We start from the raw sequence: 20,317 nt of genomic DNA, 5'->3' as shown, positions 1-20,317 counted from the left end.
CCTTTATTTCTGGCACCATCTTTGTTGAGGTACTGTAGATTCTTTCTAGTTTTCTGATGTCCTTTGGCATGTATGGTGACCACACCACTGCTGTATATTCAAGTCTGGGTTTTATCATTGTGGTTATGATTTTTTTTTTCATAATGCTCTCATTCATGTAGTTCAAGGCCACCCTGATATTTATTAATGTTAATCCATTGATGTGTCTTTCTAGGGCCAGGGTGTCTTGTATAACCATTCCCAGATCTTTCTCTTCCTTTTCTTCATTATAATCTCGTCTCCTATAGGTTCTCTTACCTGACGGGCCTCCTGTTCCCCTGACTCGGGTAAGGGGCAAAAAGACACACTCTGCTGATGAGGTCTTCTATTACTTTTACCCATACATATCACATGACATTTTTTGGCATTGAATTCTAATTTCCATTTTTGGCTCTATTCCTAGATCTTGTCAGTATCTTTCTACAATTCCATTAGTCTTCGTTACTCTTTATTATTCCCAATAGCTTCACATCATCTGCAAACAAATTGTGTGTGTGGGTAGAGGGTGTTTAGATTGACATATTCTCTCTCTCTCTCTCTCTCTCTCTCTCTCTCTCTCTCTCTCTCTCTCTCTCTCTCTCTCTCTCTCTCTCTCTCTCTCTCTCTCTCTCTCTCTCTCTCTCTCTCTCTCTCTCTCTATATCTCTCTATATATATATATATATATATATATATATATATATATATATATATATATATATATATATATATATATATATATATATATATATATACACACACACACACACACAAGAGATGTACCGACGTATCAGTATCATTATCGGGTTATTTTCTGCCGATACTACCGATACTTTAAAAGAATTTATTACATTGTGTATCTCACTCTGCAAGTTGTTTTGTTAACCAGAATTTGGATGTTTTATTGCAATAAAAATTAATTGATGATAATGCCAAATTATTTAATATAAGACAGCATTTTTTTTTTTTTCTCTCCATACTAATAGAATATATTTTTTGCTAATGAGTCATCACTGCTAACTCATGTGCATGAGACATGTCAGTAGTAGACTCGTGGCCTGCTACCTCCTTTACCTCAGCTGAGAGAGAGAGAGAGAGAGTGTGTGTGTGTGTGTGTGTGTGTGTGTGTGTGTGTGTGTGTGTGTGTGTGTGTGTGTCTGATTGGGTGGGTGGTTAGATGGGTGGTGTGTATTTGTATATAATAAACAGGCACACTGCAGTTTGCTGTATGTACATGAGTTAAGGTTTACCAGTTTTATAATATTTTACTTGTTATCTATAGGACTTTAAATCTTTTGACTGGTAGACTATAAATAACAGTTCTGGGTATAAGACAGCAGTATATTTGTATTAGTAATCAAAGACATTTATTTGAATACAGTGCCATATGTTGCTTTTCAATTACTACTCTGCCATCTTTAACCCATAATTTTATAAAGAATATTACGAGTGATTCAGATGCTGGAGTAACGGAATCATCACCCAATGGCTCCCAGGCTAAGCACTTTGGGACACTCTTTTATTTTAGTTTAAGGTAAGACGTAACAGTGCAGTTTTAAGTTAGGTAAAATATTCCATTGCAGTGTCACCAGACTGGACGAAACTTGAATTGATGTTTATAATCTCAATTTCAGGTAAAACCTAACAGTGCAGTTTTAGTGAATTTTTGTATATTATGACTTGTAACTGAAAGTTTAGTATATTCAGTTTATGTACTACATAGTACATGATACTGAATAGAGAATATTTTCATTAAAACAAGGAAAAAACTCTCTCTCTCTCTCTCTCTCTCTCTCTCTCTCTCTCTCTCTCTCTCTCTCTCTCTCTCTCTCTCTCTCTCTCTCTCTCTCTCTCTCTCTCTCTCTCCTGTCACCTGTTCTGACACCACTCTCATTCAAGAGTTGTTTCACTGCAACATGGCGAGAGACCCCAAGGTATAGAAGTAAGGCATGCGGGAGAGGTGGCGGAATCAGACACCGTGAAATCACTGTCGCTCCCACCATCCATCATTAGTGACACAGAGCATATGTTTACTCCTGATGATTGTTGCCAGCTCACAAGCAAAGAAAACGGGAATAAAATAGCCAAAATATAGCCGTAAAAAGCCTAAACATCTATCAACTTCTCCCGAGTCTTGCTTGATGAATGTCTATTGACGTATCCCGAGTTTTGTGGGTTAAGTTGTTATTTTGGGCAATATAGTACATTTGTATCATGCATACAATAAACAATGTATTTATCATATATTAAATCTATATTTGGTTGGTATTTAAAGCATGTTAATATTCTGGGGGGATAAATTAATATCACAAGAACTAATCAATTCTAATTCCATTAATTTCTATGGGAAAAATTGATTTGATATACAATTTTTTTTATATACAACCATTGTCACAGAACGAATTAAATTCTTATGTTGAGGTACCACTGTATATATTTATTTATTTATTTTTTTTTTTAAGTGGACATTAGTATGCTGTGTTTTCAGTTCAGGAGGAAGTCATCAGTAACATTTATTTACAAGTGTGAGTGATTTATTTAGTGTCTTGATCCTAATATAGTACTGGGTATCTTTTTATCACTCTTTATTACATCCTGTTGAGTGTGTGTGTCTTCTCAGAGCTTTGAAACTTTATTTCCCTTTCTACTACTTTCTTATTTTTCCTTCTATTACTTCTTATTGAGTGTCTTAGACTCTTGGTCTTGTTATTGCTGTGTATCCCTTTATTTCCTTCTCTGTTACTTGGCTGGGTCTTCTTATAGCTGTGAATCTTTATTTCCCTTTGCCTTTCTACTTCTTTCTTATTTTCTTTTTTATTACTTTTTTTCAGTGTTTTGGTCTTTTTATGGCAGTGAGTATCTTTATTTTCCATGCTATTACTTGTCTGGGTCTTCTTAAAGCTGTGACTCTGCCTTATGTGTCTGTGTGGTGCAGGGAGGAGGTAGGCGGTGAGCAGCATGGTCGGAGCGGACTTGCCCCAGAGCAGCGCCCAGAGAAGATGAAGGCAGGGGATGTGTGTCGCTGCATCTCAGACTTCTCGGGGATTTCCTCTGAGGAGTTGACGCTGTATAAGAATGACATTGTGCAGGTTAGTAAAGTTTTCTGTGTCAGTAATTGGAATAAGGTAGGAAATTTTATATATTTTTTTCTTTCTTTTCTATGTAAGAAGGAAAATTTGGCCAAGGACAACAAAAACTCTTAAACAAAAAGCTCCACATATGCCAATCCCCAAGCAGGTCTAAGAGAGTTAGCCAAAAAAAAAAATCAAATAAAAGTTTTGAAACCTCCTGCCTCTTAAGTGAGTTGTGGTCATAGGAAGATGGAAGTTAGTCAAAATAAAATAGATAAAGATATGATTCTGATTGATGAGAGATTAGAAGTAAATTTTAGGGATTTGAGAAGTATTTATTGTTATTATTATTTACCATTATTAAGTGTCCCCTGAAATTTAACATGATCCCCTCACAATATTCAGGAAAGGATGAAAATAAGCTCTTGGATAAGTAGAAATAAATATGTATCTATTGTTAGTCAGAATGGATTAGATAAAGATGTAATTTCATTAGATGAGAAAGTAGAAAGATCATATTTAAGGTGGAAATTTGTTAATTTGGTCAAAAAAATTGAAAAATTGGAAACTTGGTACTTGGGTTCGTCTCTGGAGAGGGAAGCCATGGCCGAAGTTGCCAGGCACATAACGCACTGCTTACCTGGTAATGGCGGGTTTAAAGGGCCGGCCCTTTCAATACCCAAGCGTGCATACGCCCCTTTTTCTTCTAGTCTTTGTTTTGCTTGTATTTATTATTTTTTTTGAGCTGTTTTATTTATTTTTGCGTGATGTACGATAGTTTAGTATCAGGCAGTGAGGGTGAGGAAGACGCTACTCCCTCAGTACCAATCGATACAGCCTTAGGGAGTGCGTGCGTGCAGCCTACCTGTTGATCGTATTTTACACGTGTTGGGTTCCCAAATTGTGACAATGCCACGTGTAAGGCCATGATGTAACATGGCCTGAAACTATCTAAACAGCCACTACCAGCCTCCAAGCAGTTGTCAAGGGATTATGTAAGTACATATCTGAGTTTGGTACATATTGGAGTGAGTTATTTTTTTTTTTTTTTTATACCATGTGGGCTTTTCACGGGAATTTATGGGCTAAAGGGGATACTTTTAGGGTACCTCCTATCTTAAAGCCCACCTGCTAGGAAACCGTTGCCCCGAGTGAGGAAGCGAGTTATGTGGGGGTTTTGAAGATGTTCACAGAAAATGCGTTTTCTCGACTTTCAGTTTTTCAGCATATACTGTTGAATAACTTTTTCAGTAATTGGTCAATTTCAAAAATTTTTGCAGCAAAATGATCAACAACCTCATCTTAACAAATGCTAGCATGATAATGCATGAACTCACTCAAATAAATTTACAACAGGCTTATAAACTCAAATTTTTGATGAAAAAAAGGTAACAATTTGGCGTGTAATGAAATTGTTATAACATAGGTTATGTGTATGCCGATGCTAACATTTATTTGTTGTTATGTATATTATATGTGGTTAAGAGGAAATTGCCACACTGTTATTAGTTTTGATTTTATAATGGTATTTTGAATTATTTTCTTATCGCCGAAAAAATATTTATTGCAAAAAAACTACGCCACATTTGTGTACCAAATTAACACTGAAGACGTACACCATAAACGTACACCTTGTGTATAAATATTATTGAATTCGGTGAAAAAATAGCAATGGGAGAGCCAAAAAACCGATATTGATATCGAGTCATCGAATTACCACCTTAAGTCCTTGAATACAAAAAATGTTTAGGATTCAACATTGGCAAACTCTGGAACTCCCTGCCTGCTTCTGTAATATTTCTATCTTCCTATGATCTGAATTAATTTAAGAGGTAGGAGGTATCAAGACATTTACCTCATTCTTTTGGCTAATTCTCTCGAACCTGCTTGTGGACTGGCATGTAAGTAGACCTTTTTATTCAATCATCTTTGTTGCCCTTGGCCAGATTACCCCTCTTATATATATATATATATATATATATATATATATATATATATATATATATATATATATATATATATATATATATATATAAAATCAAACCAAAGTAATATAATAGCGACAAGAGATGAGAAATATTAATGTTTGTCTGTGTGACCGTCGCTTCCTCCACAGATCCATGAGGTGGTGGACAAGCACTGGTTAAGGGGGGAGGGGGGTGGCTCAGTGGGTCTCGTGCCTTCCAGTGTATTAGTGGAGGTTGAGCTGCCCCCCCACCCCTCACACCTTCCTCTCTTCGTGGCCTCTGCTGAGTTCCTCCCATCCCAGCCTGGTGATCTGGGCCTGCGTCGAGGTGAGTGTCTCCACTCCATCATTACCTTGCTGGGTTAGTCTTTGTGTTGCGATTCGTGTTTTGTTGTTCCTGTTGTGGTTCGTGTTTTGTTCTAATTGTTTATTTTTCTTTGTTTTGTTTTGGTTCATGTTTTGTTCTTTTTGTTTTGTTTTGGTTCATTTTTCATTCTTTCTGTTTTGGTACATTTTTCATCCTTTGTTTTGGTTCATGTTTTGTTTTAATTGTTCTGTTTCATTTTTTCATCTCTCACCGTTCCTTGTTTTCCTTAAAATCACATACCGACTTCATTGCCCATCTTTCTCAATTATATTTTCTTTTCATGGGAGTATTTTTTAATATTGTCATAATTTTTCTTCTTGTATGTGTGGATTTTGCCATGTTTCTTACACATCCACAATTGATACGTCCCATAGTCCTTTTACTCCTTAAAACTATACACTGGCTTCATTCTTTTGGTTTCTGCTAATACTTCAAGGAATAGTATTGTCTTTCTCTCTTTACTATATGTTGACATTGCTATTTTCTTTATAAACCCACATCTTATTCATCTTATATTTCTCACACTCTTGAAAACTATGCACTTTGAGTTTCCTGTTAATATTTCAAACAAAAATCTCATCCTTCCCTTTATATCTATATGTAGGCATTACTTTTTTCTTACACCCTAACATTCAATTCATCCCATGGCTTCGCCGCATAAGACTTCCTTCTTCCTCTCACCCTTACTCTGTCCATCTCTCTAATGCAAGAGTTAACCAGTACTCTCAATCACTCATACCTTTCTCTGGTAAACTCTGGAACTCCCTGCCTGCTTCTGAACTCACTTAAGAGGAAGGTTTCAAGGCATTTATTTCATATTTTGGATAACTCTGGGACCTGTTGGAGGACTGGCATCTCTATTTTTTCATTGTTTTTGTTGCCCTTGGTGTGATATCCTGTCTTACATGAAAAAAAAAAAAAATAAATAAATAAATAATCCTCATAGGTCTTCAAATGTCATCCCAGCCTGACTGTTGCCTCTGCATTCCACAGGGGACTTTGTGGTGGGCCTGAACCCCATTGATGAGTCATGGTGGTGTGGGGAGGCATGGGGCAAGCAGGGCATGTTCCCCATCAACTTTGTGTGGCGCATCAACAAGGACATCCTGGAGGTGAGGTCACTATGCTGCTCCTTTCTGTTGTTGAGTGTGCTGGAGAAGTTTATATGTGCTTGTGGTGTAGTGTGTGTGTGTTACAGTGTCGGAGTTAGTGTGAGTGTGTGTGTGTGTTACAGTGTCAATGTTAGTGGTAGTGTGAGTGTGTGTGTATGTTACAGTGTCAGCGGTTGAAGTTGCGACCCACACTGACACCAACCCAAATATTCTCAACACGCATGGAAAATATGATGGATAATGAATAGAAAATTTACTACACTTATTCCTTTATTAACATCCAGTACTCGATATGTTTACCATGGACATTAGTGAGAGCTTGAATGCATGATTTGGGCTGGGAAACTTCATGTTAACCCAGGAGACTCATTCGTATGTAGGTGGCCAAACGCGGAGAACGGTTGCTATGTGCCGAATAATATGAGCAAAACTCTCGTTGATTTTCACTCCTGCTTGCTTTAATGTGATGATACGGGTCCTCTCTGTCTTGCTCATGGTGGTTCTGGCCATGTTTGTCCTTCAGAGGAAAACTGGGACAGCTTTTGTCTACACACTGCGATGAATGTGAGGGCAGGAAATTAGCGGGAAATTGGACACCAAGCAACTAGACATGACCTTGAGTTACTGAAGTAGTGTTGCTACCATGTGATTGCACATTTATCCCTGGGATGCAGGCATTCACAATTTTGAGATAGGCAAGAGCATGTTGAATATAGAGTGATGAGAGTTTGTGTTCAAAACCCACTTTAACAAAAGGTTGCAACTTCAACTGCCAACACTATCATTGTGTGTATTTTCTCTCTCTCTCTCTCTCTCTCTCTCTCTCTCTCTCTCTCTCTCTCTCTCTCTCTCTCTCTCTCTCTCTCTCTCTCTCTCTCTCTCGTCTCATTTTGCTTGTATATTTTTCACTTGCTTTTTGTTTATCCTCAGTTTTCATTACTTTTTCAGTTTTCATTACTTTATTCCTTTTTATCTTTTTCCATTTAGTTCTCAATTTTGGTTATTTGTTCTTTTCACATCTCTTTTTCCTTTCTTTGCTATCTGTTTCTGTTTATCTTTCTATTTTCTTATCTTTCATGCAAATCTCCATCTCTCCTCATTATTTGTTCCTTTTTATTATTTTTCAGTTGCAATTCTCCTTAGTTTTCATTCTTTTACAGCATCTGAGTCTTTGCTTGTGCCTCTCTCTCTCTCTCTCTCTCTCTCTCTCTCTCTCTCTCTCTCTCTCTCTCTCTCTCTCTCTCTCTCTCTCTCTCTCTCTCTCTCTCTCTCTCTCTCTCTCTCTCTCTCTCTCTCTCTCTCTCTCCTTATCTTGTTTATGACCCAAAATTTTAAATCCTTTCCTCCTGACAGGTGGAGGACACATCAGAGAAAGCAGTGAGGATGGTGGGTCGGGTCAAGTCAAGCATTATGGCCCAACTGCCTGAGGAACTTGACCTGTATGCGGGCGACCTGGTCACCATCACCCACATTGTTGACAAGGATTGGTACAGGTGTGTTTGATGTTGCTCACCTTGATTTTCTTATCCTGATGAGCATCTTCTTTCCCTTGTCATCACTTGAACAGTTCTTGTCTGCAAGTTTATTTATACCATGTGGTTTGTCATCATTTGAGTAGTTAGAGTTCCCTTTGTCAGCTGTTATACTGGTTAAGCTAACATAGAATTAAAGGGGAACACAAACAACTGTCCCCTCATCACAGGTAATGGGAGGAGACACATGAAGAAGAAACAATGGTGGGGCATGAGCGAGGAATGGTGGATGTAGTAGACTGTGACATAATCTTAGAGAGCAACAGAATAACTTCTATTGTGGTTTGTTGAATAATGAAGTGCATTTTGCTTTGGTGGCTGGAAATAGGATAGACTTGTAAGGGTGGCAAGGAATAGATAAGTAAGTGAAGATTAATATGTTTAGAGAGTTAGGGAAGCTTGTGAGGGTAGTGAGAAATAGATGGAGATGAGTGAATGGGAATACTTGTCACGCTGGCCTGAAGCAGAGAGGTTGTAGGGATGAGTGGTTAAGGTTGGTAATGGCCACTGGAAGTACATGGGGAAGTTCGGGGAAGTGTTGTGGATGCCTTTCATCTGCTGTAGCAACAGGGAATGATCAAAATGGAACTGTACCATCCAAGTAATGTAGTAAGTGTAAGTGATTAACATAATGGGTGGACGTATTAAGGTATGAGCAATTGCTTTCAACTGATATAGCTGAGCTGGTGCTGATCTCACTCTCCTTTGCAGAGGGGAAAGCAATGGTGCCACAGGAATCTTCCCCAAGAGTTTTGTGGAGATAGTGGATGAGTCTTCAGTGCCTTCACCGCCTTCTGCCACACCAGAAGAGAACAATTTCATGGTTAGTGATACTTCCTCGTCGTTTCCTCAGACTGAAGACACTCTGAGTGACTCCATGTCTGCAGCCCCCCACCCTGCTGCCATCCCAGCACAGCCGCATCCGGCAGACATGGTGCCGGCTTCTCTGGGGTACTCTGCCGCCTCCATCCATCCCTCCACGAGTCCAGGTGCCACACCAGGTGCCAAGCTCACCCCAGCCTTTACCCCACAGCCTACTGCAGAGACCACCAACCCTGCAACACTCCTCTCCAAGACATCAACAGCCTGGAAGACTGTCGATGAGGACGATGGGGATCTCTTTGATGATGACTACTTCAAGCAGAACATGCCCGGCCTGTATTCCTCCAAGGGGGACAGCAGCACTCCCTCAGCCTATGCTGGTGATCCTCCCTCAGCTTTAAGTGCAGCCAGTGGTGCCTCATCGTCCCTTGCCACTACAGGTTCAAGGTATGAGAATATTCCTGCCTCTGTCCCTCACGTAGAGGCCGAGCCCCCTGTACCTTTCCCTCCTCGTCCAGGAGAGGGGCAACAGCCAGACCAGTACAGGTACCAGAACATTCCAGCGGAGCCACAGCACCTGAGAGAGGATGGTGGAGCATGGAGTGGAGGGCCTGAGCACAGTGCCTTAATGGAGCAGCACAATGGCCTCACCAAGATGAACAGTCTGTCCCAGAAAGTGGAGAACTACCTCTCCAGCAGCCTGCATGGGGAGTCAGGCACAGACCAAAGGGCAAAGTCTGCCTCGGGTGCTGATCACACCTGGGCCTACAGAGGGCCATCCTACACTGAGGACAACACGGGCATTGAGCCGTATGGCAGGGCGGTGTTCTCCTTCAAGGCTCAGTACCCCAATGAACTCACATTCAAGAAGGGTGAGATAGTTCACCTGGTGCAGCACGTGGACTCACACTGGACTCTGGGCCGCTCTGGGGATGCCGAGGGGATATTCCCCACATCCTACGTGGATATCATAGTGGATTGTCCTCATAGTGAGGAGCAGCACTTCCTTACCAGGCCAGAGGTCCCTCCATCCGCCTTGCAAGTGGTGCAGGCCGTGGCCCAGTACGACTTCCAGGCGGAGCAGGCAGGGGACGTGTCCATGAAGAAAGGCGATTTTCTCACAGTGATCAAGGAGGTGGACAACAACTGGGTGGTGGTGGAAAACACTACTGGCTCCAAGGGCATGTGTCCCAAGAACTACTTAGTCATTCTTAAGGAGACAGAGCCCCTGGAAGTGAGGGAGCCACAGAACAAAGTCCCAGACTCCATCTCAGACATGGTGGAGGAGCAGCAGCAGCAGTTAGGGTCGGCAGCAGAGGATGTGGTGCAGCAGCGATCCAGGAGTGCCTCACCACACACCACCGCTGTCAAGCGCCGCTCCTACACAAAGGACGACTTTGGCATCAAGAAGCAGGACGTGGAGCAGGTGATGGCGAGGAACATGGCCTCCTTCCATGCCACCACCAAGGTTGCTGTGGGGTGGCAAGAGAAGGGCGGCAGCAGCAGTGGCAGCGGTAGTGTTTTCACCGAGAGGGAGGTGTCCCCGGGTGAACACAGACAACCAGAAACTCAGAACCCAGGAAAGCCCAAGCCAGTGGTGCTTCCCAGGCAAAGCAAGATTGTTCCACCTCTGAAGGCAGCTTACAGTGTTTCCAGGACACCCTCCACACCCTCCACACCCACCACACCAGCCACACCCTCCACCACACCAGTCACAGCCTCCACCACTGCTCCAACCACACCCACCACACCAGCCACTACACCAACACCAGCCACACTCTCCACCACTGCTCCAGTCACACCCACCACACCAAACACACCAAACACACCTTCCAGTACTGCACCAGCAACACCCACCACACCAAACACACCAAACACCACTACACCAGCCACACCCACCACCAGCATAGCCACCACGACTGGTATAGCCACCACACGAACAGGCCCCTTCACCTCCACCCGCCCAGCACCTCCACCTCTCATTGCCCCTCGAACCAAAGTACTTCCCACCAGCAAGCCATTTGTACCACCCACTGCCAAGCCCTCACAGCCAGCCAGCCAACCCAAACCCCCCACCCAGCCAAAGCCACAGATGCACCCACAGCTCTTAAGCCAAACCCAGCCACCACTACCTAATCAACCAAGACCTAAGCCACTAAGCCAGCATCAGCCCTCCACCCAGTCACAGCCACAGCCAGTCTACTCCCAGGTGAAGAAGACGCCAAAGAAGAGTCCGGAAGAGGTGGAGGTAGGAGAGTCGGAGAAACAATGCCTAAATGAGAGTGCCAACAGTGCCAGCAGCAGTGCCACCTTCCCTGATGATGTGTGTCAGCTCTCTGTGGCCAGTGAAGCTACTTACTCATCAGGTGAGAGAGAGGGAGAGGGAGAGAGAGAGAGAGAGAGAGAGAGAGAGAGAGAGAGAGAGAGAGAGAGAGAGAGAGAGAGAGAGAGAGAGAGAGAGAGATAGACAGATAGACAGACACAGAGATGGACGTATTGGTAGAGAAAGAACAAATATTACTAATGACAAAATGAAGGAATATTTTAGTGTTTTAGAGAAGAAAATAATTAAGAAAAACAGTATTATTTATGACAAGACTTGATGAAAAAAATTTTGTGTTATGAAGAACAAAATGACAAAATAAATAACAACAAATAATATTAACGATGAGTTTAGTGTTTTTGTGAGGAAATTAACACAGAATGAAAAATGATAGGTAATAGAGAAGACTTCTGAAAAAATGTAACCCCTTCAGTACCATGCCATGTTTCTGTATTCATTCTGGTTACTATTTATACTATTTATACAGCTTCAGAAACATATGTAGGGGATTGAAATAGTAAAGATTCTAACTATTAATCTCCATAGACAGTTCCTAATGCAAATAAAATCGTCTAATCGCACCTCAAAAGTCAAGGAAAAAATGAGTCTCAGTATCGAAGGGGTTAAGAGTCACGTTTTCTCCTCCCACAGAAACCAGCCATACCTCATCCGGCTTTGTCCCTCAGAGGCCTGCCCCCCCTCCCCCTCCCAAGCTGCCTGACACTGAGGAGGAGGTGGAGGAGGTGGAGGAACAATACTACTCTGCTATTCCTCAAGGTAAGAGATCCACACACACACACACACACACACATACTGCGTAGTGTAATGGTTAGCACGCTCGACTCACAATCGAGAGGGCCGGGTTCGAGTCCCGGCGCGGCGAGGCAAATGGGCAAGCCTTTTACTGTGTGGCCCCTGTTCACCTAGCAGTAAATAGGTACGGGATGTAACTCGAGGGGTTGTGGCCTCGCTTTCCCGGTGTGTGGAGTGTGTTGTGGTCTCAGTCCTACCTGAAGATCGGTCTATGAGCTCTGAGCTCGCTCCGTAATGGTAAAGACTGGCTGGGTGACCAGAAGACGACCGTGGTGAATTACACACACACACACACACACACACACACACACACACACACACACACACACACACACACACACACACACACACACACACACACACACACACACACACACACACACACACACACACACACACACACACCTTCCAGTATGATCTTCCTAATTGTTTTTGTTCTTTCCATCCACCTTTTTTACATTCTTCTCTCTCTCTCTCTCTCTCTCTCTCTCTCTCTCTCTCTCTCTCTCTCTCTCTCTCTCTCTCTCTCTCTCTCTCTCTCTCTCTCTCTCTCTCTCTCTCTCTCCACATGGTTTCAATCACACACACACACACACACACACACACACACACACACACACATACACACACACACACTGTCCATATCTAATCTAATCACAACTTGCATCACTTAAAGAGTTCTCAACACCTCATGGCTTACGGGTTCACCTTTTTTAAACACTGAACCACCAAGCCGGGTAGAATAATGTGTCACTGCTTGCATGCCTTCCACAGAACCACAGGAAGCGAAACCTCAGGCAGTGGAGATGGTAAGTGGAGAGGGCGATGAGGATGAGGATGTGGAGGAAGAGGAGAAGGAGGAAGCAGTGGGTGAAGATGGGGACGATGATGCAGAGGAGACGACAGGTGCAGCTCAGAAGGTAAGTCTTAATTCTGTCATAGGTTATTTGTGTTTTCCTGTCTTTTGTTGGTGGTTTTCTCCTTTCTCTTCTGTTGTTGGTGGGAAATAGAGTCAGGGTGATGGAGTGAGTTTTGTTGGTTGTTTCCTTTCCTTTCTCTTCTGTCGTTGGTGGGAAATAGAGTCAGGGGGATACAGTGAGTCAAAAAAAGTACAGTAATGTTTTCCTTAGTGTATATTGGCCTTTGAAACCTTGTGTCTAGTTTTCAGTGTCTTTTTTTTGTGTTTCTTTTTCCCTTCTTGCATCACTTATGTTTTTTACTCCTCCAGTTTTTAGTCTCATCTTTCTATCCTTACTTTGCTTCTCCTCATTTCCTTGTGTATCTCTTCTTATTTCACTTCTATGCTTGTTTACTCATCTACTCATGTTTCTCTTCCTCTGCTGCTTCCTCGCTACCCATCATGCATCACTCAGATCATTCCTACACTGAACCATCTTTTCATTCACAGTGTTCAGTTTTCTCTATCTCCCTTTGCACTTTTGTCATTTGAATCCCTATTGCCTTTTTTTTTTCTAATCTTTCATCCTCTGTCGCTTGCCATTTAAATCCTTGCTGCTTTTTTTTTTATTCATAATTTTTGTCATTTAAAAATTTATTGTCTTTTTTTTTAACCATTTGTCATTTGTCCCTTGTCATTTAAATCCTTACTATTTTTTTTTTTTTTTTATAACATTCACCCTCTGCTCCTTTTCATTTAAATTCTTAGTACTTTTTTCTAATCATTCATCATTTCCCTTGTTGTTTAAATCCATACTACCTTTTTTTTTACCTTTTATCTTGTGTCCCTTATCATTTAAATCCCTACAACTTTTTTTAAGCCATTCATTCTCATTTCCTTTGTCATTTAAATCCCTTCTATTTTATTTTTATTATTCATCCTCTGTCCCTTGTTATTTAAATCCTTACTATTTTTTTCTTTTCTTTAACTATTTACCCTCTTCTTTTCATTTAAATCCTTAGTACTTTTTTTTTCTAATCATTCCATCATTTTCCTTGTCATTGAAATCCGTACTACCTTTTTATTTTTTTTATCTTTTATCCTGTGCCCCTTATCATTTAAATCCCTACTATTTTTTTTTAGCCACTCATTCTCATTTCCTTTGTCATTTAAATCCTGACTAACTTTTTTTTTTTCTTCATTTCCTAACCAGTCATCCTCATTTCCCTTATCATTTAAATCCAGGCTATATCTTTTTTCTTTAACCAATCATCCTTGTTTCCCTATTTCACCTCCTGCTTTTCCCTTCACCAGCAGGAAACCAAAGCCAGTATGCGTCGGGTCATCATCCAGGAGATCGTCACTACAGAACACGAATACATCCATGACCTTGAGTCGCTGCTGCAGGTGGTGCAGCTGGCGCCCTCCAGACCAGGTGGCACTCAGGGAGTCCACTTGCCCTCCCTCCTGGGTAACATTCCTGAGGTAAGGTCTTGGTTTGAATCTCATGTGTTGGGTACAGAGACTCATTCAGAAAGGCTCCACTCTCTCACCATGTCTGTTTTCAAAGGCCACAGAGGTAATTTGCCAGGTTCTTCAGAGTGTTTCTCCAATTGATAATGTAGAAGTCTTGTTATTCTGTTGCTAGAACCGTAAAAACACCCTTAAAAACCTGTGTTACTTAGTTATAGCCTCTTGAAAGTGGGGGTGTGAGTAGAAATGTTTTGGAATATGATTGAAAGTGTTGTATCATGTCATATCATCTCTCTCTCTCTCTCTCTCTCTCTCTCTCTCTCTCTCTCTCTCTCTCTCTCTCTCTCTCTCTCTCTCTCTCTCTCTCTCTCTCTCTCTCTCTCTCTCTCTCTCTCTCTCTCTCTCTCTCTCTCTCTCTCTCTCTCTCTCTCTCTCTCTCTCTCTCTCTCTCTCTCTCTCTCTCTCTCTCTCTCTCTCTCTCTCTCTCTCTCTCTCTCTCTCTCTCTCTCTCTCTCTCTCTCTCTCTCTCTCTCTCTCTCTCTCTCTCTTTCAATAAGCATGAATCTCTTCCAGGTCATAGATGTTGCCAAGAAGTTCTCCTCCCTTCTGGACCAGGCTGCCTATGGGGAGGATGAGGAGGTGTGTGTTGGGAGGGTGTTCTTGGCATGTGCTGAGGAGATGTGCCAGACCTACAAGGTGAACTGTGCCAACCATGACATTACCGTGGAGCCACTCATGAGGAAGGTGAGAAAATGCCGAGGTGTTCTGTACAGGCAGCTCCCCATTTGATGAAGCAGTTTTCCTACCCATGTTTTTAGCTAGAGTGATATATTGACTCAAAGGATTTTTAATAGGTAGATGTCATAGGCCAGAAGTCATGACATGTCAATTATGCCACATATTTTTCAACACCACTCCATATGCCTACTCCCTCCTCCTCACCATCCCTACTCCTTTCTTGTTTTTTGTTTCCTCACACCCCATCCTCTCCATTCTAGTCCTTTGTTTACTGTGAAGCTGCAAACATCCTATTCTTTATTTTTGTATTTGTGAGGAGCAAGTGAATTGATACTGTATAATGAATATGACAAATACATCGTTGGTGCTCTTCATGTCACCTTCAGTATGAGCAGGACACCGGGTCAGCGGCGTTCTTGCAGTGGATGCTGAGGGAGTTGCAGCAGCACAAGATTCAACTGCTGGACATGAGATCAGTGCTCATCAAGCCCCTGCAGAGAGTGTTGAAGTGAGTGGAAGTGTTTGTACTGGTAGCGGTGATGGTGGTTTTCATTTCCATCTTTGTCCAACTCTTTGTTCTGCTCCAAGAAAGTAAATTCTCTCTCTCTCTCTCTCTCTCTCTCTCTCTCTCTCTCTCTCTCTCTCTCTCTCTCTCTCTCTCTCTCTCTCTCTCTCTCTCTCTCTCTCTCTCTCTCTCTCTCTCAAAACCTAGTGTTATTTTATATATGGGCATCCTTCATGACCCAGTATGTCTATTTTATTGTATCTTTATGTATCTGATATAGAAACTGATTCACACACACACACACACACACACTCATAGAAGGGTGGAAGCATGGAATAGTTTAGACATGGAAGTGGTCAACGCAAGGAATATTCATGATTTTAAGAAAAAGCTGGACATTAATAGATATGGAGACGGGACAACACGAGCATAGCTCTTTTCCCGTATGTTACAATTAGGTAAATACAATTAGGTAAATACACACACACACACACACACACACACACACACACACACACACACACACACACACACACACACACACACACACACACACACACACACATACACATCTTATTTAAGTAGTTTTACTGTTCATGTTTATTTATGATGTGGCAACCATTCAGATAAGAGATTTTGACCCAATTTTGAGTCCTGACTGGTGACTGATACTTTAAAGAACCCTGGTATACATGTCCCTAATGAAAACAACTTAATTTTCTCCTCTAGTTACATCTCCATACCCACAGACGGCTGATATGATAAATTTTCAAGTCAACCTCTTCTCATCCTCATACAACTCAAATCCTTTTGGTAATGTTGCTACACCCTCCCTCCTCCATAATGCTCACTTTTCCAGACTGCTTTGAGAGGGAGAACCAGAAAAAACAAAGAATGAGTACCAAGGTTAACATCACAAATCTCCTATACTGTATATCTCACCCTCAAAAAACTCCATGCCACCTCCTGTGTTCTGTTTCAATGACTGCTACTCCCTCCCTAAAGATACCCACTGTTCCTGGACCGCCTTGTGAGGGAGACACCAGAACACCACCCAGACCATTTGGACCTGCTGGAGGCCAAGACTATGATGGCCAATGCTGCTAAGGAGATCAATGAATACACCAAAAGACTGGACCTGAGTAATGAGAGATGGCATTTGTGTCTGTTCCGAGCAAGAGGCAGGATGAGCATTGAAGAGAGAGAGAGAGGGAGATTGGTTGAAGGATAGGGATTGGCAAATGGAGAGAGAGAGAGAGATAATGGTGTAACAGGGGGCGTAGAGTGCTGGGAAGAGGAAGAAAGGCAGGATAGTGGTTGGTAAAGGAAGAGAGAGAGATTGATTGATTGTTTGTTTGATTGATTGATACATGCATACATATAATAGCATTGTAACAGAGATCATATAGTGCTGAGAAGAGAAGAAAGAACATAGTAAGACATAACATTTTGTGTCTCCCACCAGTCAACAAGTACCGTGTGGAGAGTGACCAGTCGCTACAAGGCAGGATGCAGAGAGTGTCCCTTCACTCTGTGTACAAAAGGTCTTCTCGCTTCACAACACTCATCTCAGAAATGTTGGGCATTATGGTGCAGGCAAGTCTCTATTATCTTTTTACCAAGTATTGTTGAAGGCACCATGAAACATTCGATGAGTGAGTGCAGTTTATTAGTTGAATAAAGAGTGTGGTGATACAGGAAGCATGGTGAGGGAAGGTGAGAGTTTCCTCCACCAGTGCACTCATCGGACTGTCTCTTTTCTTTCTCTCCTCACTGGCTCTCTCCTTGCCTTGTTTAGTTGGCCATTCAGCGACACATCTGTCCTCTCACTGCTGCTGTTTCTGCCTAGAAAATGATTTTTTTTTTTTTTTTTTTTTAATGAAAGAGGGATAATCTGGCCAACGGCAAGAAAAATCAATAACCCCCCCACTTAGATGCTAGTCCCCAAGCTAGTCTGAGAGAGTTCGCCAAAAGAATGGGATCTCCCTTTGCTACAAATCTAGAGTCATTTTTCATAGACACCAGTGACGAGAGAAGGAAGGATTGAGTAGTGTATTCCTTGAAATGTATGTATATTTATTTCATTTCAAGAAAAATCAGTAGTCAGGATAGAACAAGAAATAACAGGTTCAAGTTTGAAAGAAGTTCAATTTAAGAAGGAGGTAGGAAGGAATTGGTAGCAAGATAAAGTGATAGAAGAATGAAATGGACTCAATGATCAGGTTTATAATGCTGAGCCATGAGGAGGCTTTAAAAGAAGATTAGACAAATGTATGGATGGGGATATGTGGGGATGGGTAAGCATGTTCATACCCAAACTGCCACTTGTAGGCCTTGACTTTTTTGCAGCTTGTCTTATTCTCTGATGGTCTTATGTTATTTAGAATGTCCAGAGTTATTCAGAGGAAGCAACAAATGTCATAGCTCCTTGGCAGTTAGACGGTTAAAGGTGATGACATTGATGAATATGTCAATGAGTACTGACAGCTTGCCTTGCTGTCTTGTTCTTATGTTCCTCAGATGGTCCAGTGTTACTCAGAGGAAGTAACAAATGTCATAGCTCTAGAGGTTAGAGGGTTAAAGGTAATATCATTGAGGAATATGCTAATGAGTACTGACAATCACAGCATGCAAATCAACACCCAACAGACAAAGGACCTGGATTTTGACAAGGAGGTGGACAAGTTCCGGTCGATGCAGCGGTGTGCAGCAGTGTTGGCCCAGGATATGGATGCGTTGCTGCAGGGGGTGAAGGCTCGGCACCGCGCGGAACTGGGCGTGGTGAAGGGCTTGATAGAGATCCTCCTGCAGGCCGGTGTGGAGGTGAAATCCCTGCACAGTGTAGCTCTGGACTCAGCTGGGAGACTGTTTGAGACCTTTGTAAGTAGTGGAGGTTGTTGTGGTTGTATTGTAACAGTTGAATTGTTGAAAAAGGTTGGGGATAAGGTTTTTAAGGCCTAGAGAGAGAGAGAGAGAGAGAGAGAGAGAGAGAGGAGAAGTGGGTTAGGGAGAGGAAGAGAGGGAGAATATGAGAAAAAGAATGACAATGCTGCAGTCCACTAACATTACCTTTGTCCTGCATTGTAGTTACTTTTCTCTAATGGAGTTTATGTGTTTTGCTTCTATACTACAGTAGTTCTTGCATCCCTGATTTTCTAAGAGGCTCCTGTGTGTCCAAGGGAAGACAAACATGTGAGAAAGAAGTGATTGTAGAGGCAGATTGCTTAAACAGATAGATAGATAGATAGATTTTATTGAGTACAAAACATTAGTAACATAATATGTTATCAACATAATTTGGTCCAAACATATTTGAAAGTGTATGATGATAGTGTTTAGCACATAATCCCAGTTGATACTTTGAGAAGAAAAGCAAGACAAGATAAAATAACTACATGAACAGATAAAACACAAGGAACACAACCACACATTAAAAGCACACACAGTAAAAGCACAGTAGGCACCCTTTCTAACTCTAGTCTTTCTCAAATTGTAAGAAAATCACGGAAGAAAAGAAAATATATCGACCAACTTATTTCAAAAAGTCATATAAAAGTTACTTAAAATTGATAAAACATAAATAGAAAATCAAATAATGTGAAGAACCTGAAGACTTTTGCTCTATACTCCACTAACCTCTCCCAAACACAGGACAACTTTGTGAGGCAGCGAGTGGCACTGCCAACCAAGGAGCTGGTGGTGCTGTGTGAGGTGCCAGACAGACTCATCCTCAAGCGTAACGACAAACTGCTGGACTATGACAATGCGCAGTACAAGCTAGACCGCAACAGGGACCCCACACGGACCAGGATTGTGAGTGCTGGTGATCTTCCCTACTTGTGTTGAGATTAAGGATTGTGTTGTGAAGCTTAACCCCACCAATCCCTGAGTACTTTGAGAAGGCTGCAGTTGAAGTTACACATGTTTTCAGGATGTTTTTATGATTAGTGACAGAAAACAAGATTTCTACATTATTAACTGAAAAAATTAAAAGATTGTGTTCTGAAGCTTAACCATACCAATCCCTGACGGTTTTGAGAAGGCTTTACTTGAAGTTACATGTGTTTTCAGGATCTTTTTATTTTTATTTTTGACAGATTAACAAGATTTTTACATTATTAACAGAAGGAATGGTCTAGACTAATCACATCTATAAGGTATTTCAGATTATATTTCTTGGTTGAGTTAGGTTAGCTTGTTCTGCTTGATTTGAGATTTCCTTTATAGAAAAAAAGAACAGGTTGAGTGGAGATGAGGGAGAAAAAGTGTCTGGGAGGGAGGGAAGGAGGGATAAGGAAGACAAGTAGGGAAAGAGAAGGAGAGGCAGAGAAGAGGATGATAAAAATAGTGTGTTTGGAAATTTGAATGTATATGTTAAGAGGAACTTTATCCATGTTTAATAGTTCTGATATGTATTCTTGGGAGTTCTTAGTGGTGTGAGGTGCAGAGTGTAAATAGTAACATGAGATGCAAGCATGGTGGTACATAACTTTAATCTACATCATCACAGTCACCTTAACCATTTCACTTAACATATTTATTTTCTGGACAGCTTATGAGTCAAGTTTCTGTAGACATTAACACTTTCATCCCTGATATTTATTCTTCTCGTGTCTTTTTTCACACTCAAACTGTTTCTCTGGGGCTTGGACTTTTTATTTTATTTTTAGGAGAACTAAT

At 41.6% G+C, this 20,317-nt stretch overlaps 1 protein-coding gene across 1 annotated transcript in view; it reads left to right on the top strand.

The window, feature by feature from the left end:
• Positions 1-20,317, top strand: part of LOC123499385 (dynamin-binding protein-like) — a 31,433-nt gene that overhangs the window by 2,089 nt on the left and 9,027 nt on the right. The window contains 14 exon segments of the mRNA XM_045247306.1: positions 2,953-3,106; positions 5,205-5,382; positions 6,415-6,533; positions 7,887-8,026; positions 8,777-11,253; positions 11,862-11,987; positions 12,798-12,943; positions 14,236-14,406; positions 14,968-15,138; positions 15,519-15,640; positions 16,643-16,779; positions 17,103-17,233; positions 18,287-18,517; positions 19,289-19,450. Of these exon segments, the coding sequence (XP_045103241.1) occupies positions 2,953-3,106; positions 5,205-5,382; positions 6,415-6,533; positions 7,887-8,026; positions 8,777-11,253; positions 11,862-11,987; positions 12,798-12,943; positions 14,236-14,406; positions 14,968-15,138; positions 15,519-15,640; positions 16,643-16,779; positions 17,103-17,233; positions 18,287-18,517; positions 19,289-19,450 (4,465 nt within the window).

The sequence above is a fragment of the Portunus trituberculatus genome, chromosome 49 (assembly GCF_017591435.1).
Source record: "Portunus trituberculatus isolate SZX2019 chromosome 49, ASM1759143v1, whole genome shotgun sequence".
Lineage (NCBI taxonomy): Eukaryota > Metazoa > Arthropoda > Malacostraca > Decapoda > Portunidae > Portunus > Portunus trituberculatus.
This window is presented reverse-complemented; position numbering and strand designations above follow the sequence as displayed.